Here is a 6,869-nt window from a genome sequence, read left to right as displayed (position 1 = left end):
CACCTGCAAGCCCGTTCAAACAAAGAGCGGGGCAGTGACGCCTGGGGAGTGAAGAGTTTAGCAGGAATCGCGGGGTGGCAGCGAGCCACGAAGTCCAGGGACTCTCCCCGGTGCTGGTTTCAAGCTCTGGGCGGAGCAGGAAGCCGGGGTGGGGGGGCAAGTGCCCCAGTGCAGCCCCTCCATCTGCCCCTGGCAGCCTGCAAGGAAGGCCTGTTCCGGGGGGGGGAGCGATGTGGGGGTTCAGGGAGTGGTGCTGTGAGGAGCTGGGCCAGGAGCAGGGGTGGGGCCGGGGGGTGCTTTGGGGCACTTGCACCCCTGATCTTCCTGCCCCCCGCCAAAGATCAACACCAACGGCTTTGCGGAGGCAGCGACATTTTTGGTTGGGCAGCACTGGGGCAGTTGGCGGCTGGTCGGCGTCTCCCCGATTCCTGCTAAACTCTTCACTCCAGAGGCATTAGCACCCCCGTCCTTGTAATGGTCTTGCTGTTCTGGCAGCTCGGCTCTGCCTCCCGGCTGCCTGGGGCAATGAGCCCTGCAAACCCCACCCTGGGTCCCACACCAAGTGCCTGGCAGCTGCTGCTGGGGCAGGGCAGCCCGAGGCACCAGCCAGACCCCGCGGCCCGCGGCCCGTTTCTGGGCTGGGCCCTGCGGTCAGAGCAGCCGGCTCGCAGGCGTCACCGAGCCTGTCCGCAAATACTGGGGAAAGCCAAGCACAAGGCAGGGGGGCAGTCCCCCCCGCCGGCACTGCCCACAGGGCTGCCTGGAGCTGCCCCATGCAGTGCCCCACGGTTCTCCTTTATTGTGAGCTGCCCTGAGGCTTTACAGCAGCCGACAGGGCCGCGGTGATGCCAGGGGCTGCGTCCTGTCGCTGGGCTGGTTTAGACAGGCCTCATCCTGCTTCGCTCCCTTCCAGCCTGACTCTCCTGGGGTTGCCCGACTCTACGGCAATCGGTGACTGAATCCCAGCTTCGACGCCGGCTGCAGCGCCGAGCCCCCTTGCCCGCTGGTGGGACGTGCCCCCCTGCTTGCCCTGCACTGTTAGACCCAGGGAGCAAGAACTAAACCCGCCCGGACTCCACAAACTGGTCTGTCTGGATTCGGGTGCTGTCAGCTGCAAAAGCCCTGGGGAGAGGGAGGAGGGGAATAAAAATCCCGTGGAAAGTTGGTGTCAGGGATTAGCCAGCACGGGGGCAGCCAGGAAGACCTGAGCAGCGAGGTCCCTCCATGGGAAACGTGGCAATGGGCGTGGAAGGAAACTGGTCCGTGCCCAATTGTCGGGGGTCTGCGCTCGGTCCAGGTCCAGCAAAGCCGGTGCAACCCCATGGACTCCGGCTTGCAGACTGTCCCTCGGGCTTCTGGCCCTGGCCCCGGCCCCGTGCCTGGTTTGGACTCTGCCCTTGGGTCTCCCTCCCAAGTCCTGCCTCAGCCCCTGGCTCCCACCTTCCCTCTGTGGCCTAACCATTAGGCGAGACTGCCTGTGCCCTGGCGCCTTATGAGCAGACTTGGGAGCCAGTTGGGTAAAACTGCAGCGGGGCTCGTGGCTCCGCGCCCAGCCTGGCCGCCACGGCCCGTCGTCCCTTCTGCAGGCGCACGTTTGGACTCTGGCCCCCCTGCTCTGCCGGCCGGGGACCCAGTCTGCGGCTCTGCTTTCTGCTCCCAGCCCAGGCCCCCTTGCCCAATCTGCTGCTCTGCTTTCGGCTTCTTGCCCCATGCTCTCTGCTGCTCTGCTTTCTGCTCCCAGCCCTGTGCCTCCTGGCCAGTCTGCAGCTCTGCTTTCTCCACCCTCCCTGGCCCCCCTTGCCCAATCTGCTGCTCTGCTTTCTGCTCCCTGCTCCACATCTGATTTGCAGCCCCTATTTTCTGGGCAACAGGCAGTGCCTGCTCCTGTTACAGTTGTACCTCCCGTGGGTCCCCCTCGGCCCCAGCACCAGCATCCCCAGCCTGACTGTTGCCTTCCTCTCTGACCGCTGCCGCCACGCCTCGTGGTCACGCCTGGGGCCGCAGTGCCCGGACCCTGCGGGTGAGGGACAGTCTCCTGGGCACGGGGCTTCAGCAGGGACTTGGTGCTGGAGCGGGGGCCACGGGTGTGGGACCGTGGCTCTCCCTAGGCTGGGCTGGGCCACAGGAGGCTGGCCGGGGCGGGTGGATTCCTGACTCTGTTTGCTTTGGGATCCGGTGACGGGGTTGCATAAATCCCCAGCAGCTGACGACTGGCCCCAGCACTTGCACCCCGTGGGCCGGCCGGACAGACGGACGGACAGGTGAGGGCATCTCTCCCTCAGGCCCTGCACCCGGGGCTGCCACCGCCTCTGTGCCCCGGGGGACCAGGTCCTGTCCCCTCCAGCCCAGGGGACTGGGCATGGTGCCCCCTCACCATCTCTCCTCTGCTGCTGATGCTCAGCTCCTGGCCTGGGCCCGGCTGCCCTCACTGCACCCAGCCCATCGCCCGGTCCCCCCGGACGTGAGAAGATGGAGCCGGTCACTGGCATCAGCCTCGGCCTCCTCGGCTGCCTCATGCTCCACCTGTCACTGGCTGGTGAGTCCTGTCCCCTGCTCCGAGCTGGACCATCGGGCAGGAGAGACCAGCACAGTGGGGTCCCCACAGCCCTTTCCCCCCAGGTCCCTTCACCCAGCTCCATCGGGCAGCCCAGCACCAGCCCCGGGGCAATGGGATGGGCGCGGGTGAGACCGAGTCCCCAGGGCCTGAGGAGCTGCAGAGCCCACATGCTGTGCCCGGGGCTGGGGCTCGGGGGCTGCTGGGGAACTGGGGGAGCCCTGCTGAGTCTTGCTGCCCCGGCGCTGGGGGGCCTGGCCGCTGTGCACGCCCGCACGGACCCCGGTGCTGTCGGGGCTGCAGGAAAGCAGCAGTTTGGCCCCGAAACGGCCTCTCACCACGGCGTCTTCCTCACCCTGTCCCCTTGGCCTGGCAGGGGCTCAAGGCGCCGGCTGTCGCCGGGGCTGGGACGAGTCCGAAGGCGGCTGCTACAGGTACTTCCCGCAAAAGCTGAGCTGGACGCGTGCCGAGGTGAGCAGGCCCCGGGGCTGCGGGGAGGGCGCCGAGGAGCAGTCGCGGTCGCGGTGCCAGGACGCAGCGGGCTCGGGGGCACCAGTTCGCTCCCGGGGGCAGCGGGGAAGTGACACAGCCGCCCTGAGGGGCTCGTGCTGCAGGGACCCTGCCCTTCTCCTCCTCCTGCGGCAGTGTGCACCTGCCTTCTCAGTGCGGCGGTGACGGCGCTGCCCCATCTCGCTGCACCTGGCCTCGTCGTGTCCATGTCCCTGGCACGTCCTTGCTGTCCCGCCGCTATCGGCCCCCGGGATTCAGCCCCTGCTTGTGGTCCGGCACCCGCTGTCGACCTGGCCCCTTGCCTCCCGGGGTGGCGTCTCCCGTGGGGCTCTCTCCCCTCCTGCTGCCCGTGGGGCTGAGCTGCCTCGTCCTCATCGCAGGCCCAGTGTCGGCGCTTGGGGAAGGGGAGCCACCTCGCCTCCCTCCACGACAAGCAGGAGCACCAAGCTGTCGCCGACCTCGTCAGCCGCCATCAGCTGCACAGCGACGAGGACGAGGATGAGGACAGGGACAGGGACGGGGACGGGGACGAGGTCTGGATCGGACTCTGGCTGCCGGCGGGGGTGAGTGCCTGGTGTCTGCGCCAGCTCGGCCGCCAAGGCCCCGGCTCCAGAGGGCCCGTCTCTCCCGGGCTCAGGGGGTCATTGGCAGGGAAGTGCCACCTTGCACCATGGGCCCCGGCCAGCCTCTGCCTGCCCCCTGCCCCCGCCAGCCCCACAACCCGTGTCTGTGTGCGCAGCATCTCTGCTCTGCTCACACCCCCACGCTGATGCCTCCCTGGCCCGTCGTGTCTGCCCCGTACTGAACCATCCTGGGTTTTATTATTATTTCGACCAGTATCCCCAGGACAGCAGTTAGGTTCCCCTGCCCCAATATAACCGCATGTCCCCTGTTAAATACGGCTGCCAGCCCTCCAGTCCTTGGTACCGGGGCTGCCCGTTGTGCCTCCGTGTCCCTCCCAGTGCATCTCCGCTCCCTTCCCACCCCCGTGTCCGCAGGGCTGGGGCTGGCAGTGGACGGACGGCTCTGCCGCAGACTACGAGACCTGGCACAAGGACAGCTCGGAGGACTTGGACTTGGACTCAGACTCAGACTCGGACTCGGACTCGGACTCGGACTCGGACTCGGACTCGGACTCGGACTCGGACGAGGTCTCTCCCAAAAAACAGCTCTGCGTCATGCTGGAGGAACGCTCAGGTGAGCGCAGGTGCAGGCCGGGGCATGGATGAGGGGGGCAGGCAGCGTCCTGTCCCCACACGGCCCCTCTCCCTGGCCCTGCACCCTTGGTGGGGATCGGCCTCTGGCCCGCAGCCGGCCTGGGACCCAGATGCAGCCGGCCGAGCCACAAGCACACGGCTGCCCGGGGACCACGTCCACCCCAGCCCCGTGTCTGTGGAGGAGGGGCGTGGGGCAGGGAGAGTCGGCCCAGCTCCCCCTGCTCCTCTCCCCAGGTTACCAGACGTGGGGCAGCACCTCCTGCGACGACAGGAACGCGTTTGTCTGCAAACTCACGCCCTAGGGCAGCGCTCGCCTGTGCCACGACGGCTCCCGGGCCCCAGGTTCAGGTGGATCTGGCCTCTCTTCTTCCCCACGGAGCCGTGTCCTGCCGCCTCAGCCGCCTCGGCTGCCACGTCCCTACTTTGAATCAATAAACTTTCCCTCGAGCATATGCCTCCTCTGTAGCCCCTTTCACCCCATCCGCGCCCTGAGCGTCGGCTCTGCAGACCCGTGAAGAGCCGGGCTCACGTGGGAGGGAGGCACGGGCTCCAGCCGGAGGGTCCCCGGGGCGAGGAGAGAACCGAGAGGGGCAGGGAGGGCTGCGCGGGGGCCCCGTTGCTCTGGGGCTGAGTCCATCCCACAGCCCAGACTGGGGTTAGGAGCCGCAGTGGAGACCTGAGCTGTGACCGTCTGAGCTGGTGCTTGGCATCGGTGGTTTGGGCTGTGGCTACCGGGGCGGCGTTGAGGCCCCATCGCAGGCTCTGCAGCATGAGACCGGCTCCGGGCAGAGATGCAAAGGGCCAAAGCCCAGGAGCTGAGGTCCAAGGCAGCGGACCAGGACCGTGGGCTCCGGTAGAGAAAAGGGGGTCAAGGCTGGGGCAGATGAAGCCCTGGATAGCTTGAAAATGGCATTTAGAGATTTGCTTTTGGGAACTGGCTTGGAGACTTGGAGGCCTGAGAGGGGGCTGCCTTGAAGGGGAAGCACCCCGAGGGGAGCACCAAGACCCCGAGACTGAGTCTGGGCAGAGAAGCTCAGGGACGGGGCCAGAAGTGGGGAGCACCCTGGGAGCTGCTTCTGGCCCCAGGGACGACCTCAGCGTAATGCAGTAACACGGCAAGGCAGGTGAGGGACGGGGAGGTCTGCGCCGTCGGTTGTGGCCGCAGCCCCTGCTCACAGCCGTGCCAAGAGCCAGCGCCGAAGTTCTTCGAACTTCTTCCCTGTTAAAATAAACTTCGCCGTTGGAGCAGGGAGGGATGCCAGAGCCGGGGGGACTCTGCACCGCTGGAGGTGTCAGGGGAGGGTGCAGCTCCAAGGTTGGACACGGGGTTTTCTGGGCTGGTTTGGAGGGGGCTGACCCCGGATTGGATGTGACCCCGCAGCTCCCTGCCGGCCCTTGTGTCTCTACGATTGCCCTGTGGCCCCTGCCCACCTCCACTGCCACCAGCACCCACGCCGGCTCCCTGCCTGCCTGCCTGCCATGGGGAGGCTTGGGGAGCTGGTGTGCAGGGGTGGGGGTGCCGCCCCGGCCCATGACAGCTCCCCAAAACTCCCTATATAGCCTGGGGGCCCATATAATTGCCCACCGCTGCTCTATGGCAAGGCCCTTCATCGGCATAGACCTGATATCATCACGGCGCCCGATGGTAGAGATCATAACACTGCCTCGGTCGCCCGGGGAGGGATCCACGTGGCTTCGCTCCCCCTTGTCCTTCTTCGTCAATCCCCGCAGCCGAGGACAGTCGTCTTCCACGATTGTCTTATCTGCGGGTCTGACGCTTGCTGACGAGGCCAATTCAGGATCAGTGGGCTCTGCTGCAGCTCGGGCACACGTCTCCACGCGGGGTGGGCGGCTCCGGGGTCTCGATTCGGTCCTCGACGCGCCGTTTCTGCTGCTCCTGCTTTCCCGTCGCCTGTTGCTGTCACGAGGTCTCAGTCTAGGCTCCTGTTGAACCACTCCCACATCTAGCAAAACCCAAAGGCCTCTCAGACTCGCCTAATGAGGGTGAGTTTCCAGGGCATTCATAAAGCACGCCTGGCACGAAGGAGCCTGCCGACTGCAGTGACAAATCGGCATAATTAAAAAGCAGTCCTGGAAATACGCCTGAGTCTTAGGACAAAGCATTACAGATCCAACTTATCAAGTAATGACGCAGCCGTCCGGGCAGCGTGGCGCTCCTGGTCGATTCCCTCCGAGGCAGCCCCTGGGGAAGGACTCTCGAGGGCTCAGGAGCTGGAAACTGAGGCAGGATCAGCCCTGTCCCAACCACATAAACCATCATGTGAACTCTTCACAAAACTACAGTTGTCCACGACACAGCCCCTGGGACACAGGGGGGCCGTGGGCACCCGCAAAAATGATTCTCACGTCTTTTTGTTTGTGCCCCCACGTGCCCAAAGCTTCTGATTACCTTGGCCTGGTCTGGGAGCATTTGGGCTCTTCTGGAAGTAGGAGTTAGAGCCCTGCAGGGCCGGCGGGGCTTGCTTGTCGCATTTATGGCAATAAAAAGAGAACACGGTATTCGAGCAGGTGCTGGGGTTCCTAGAAACAGGGTGCCCTTGGTGCCAAGAAGGCTACGGGCATCCGGG

The 6,869-nt window shown here is 65.6% G+C and overlaps 1 protein-coding gene across 1 annotated transcript; it reads left to right on the top strand.

The window, feature by feature from the left end:
• The first annotated feature begins 1,853 nt into the window (after positions 1 to 1,853).
• Positions 1,854 to 4,723, top strand: LOC109292088 (struthiocalcin-2-like). Its single transcript, XM_019509343.1, has 5 exons — positions 1,854 to 2,536; positions 2,931 to 3,025; positions 3,445 to 3,627; positions 4,063 to 4,261; positions 4,516 to 4,723. The coding sequence occupies exons 1-5, from the start codon at positions 2,470 to 2,472 to the stop codon at positions 4,581 to 4,583; spliced, it is 612 nt and encodes a 203-aa protein (XP_019364888.1). The 5' UTR covers positions 1,854 to 2,469; the 3' UTR covers positions 4,584 to 4,723.
• Positions 4,724 to 6,869: the final 2,146 nt, after the last annotated feature.

This window comes from Gavialis gangeticus, unplaced genomic scaffold, assembly GCF_001723915.1.
Source record: "Gavialis gangeticus isolate Ggan-Ray unplaced genomic scaffold, GavGan_comp1, whole genome shotgun sequence".
Lineage (NCBI taxonomy): Eukaryota > Metazoa > Chordata > Crocodylia > Gavialidae > Gavialis > Gavialis gangeticus.
Note: the sequence above shows the minus strand (reverse complement) of the source record. Positions and strands in the feature narration are given on the sequence as shown.

Bases quoted from the DNA above. Each gene is read 5' to 3' on its own strand.
- LOC109292088 (XM_019509343.1), top strand. From the start codon at position 2,470: ATGGAGCCGGTCACTGGCATCAGCCTCGGCCTCCTCGGCTGCCTCATG. The intron at 2,537-2,930 runs GTGAGTCCTGTC...TTGGCCTGGCAG, and splicing joins GCTCCACCTGTCACTGGCTG to GGGCTCAAGGCGCCGGCTGT. The intron at 4,262-4,515 runs GTGAGCGCAGGT...TCCTCTCCCCAG, and splicing joins CATGCTGGAGGAACGCTCAG to GTTACCAGACGTGGGGCAGC.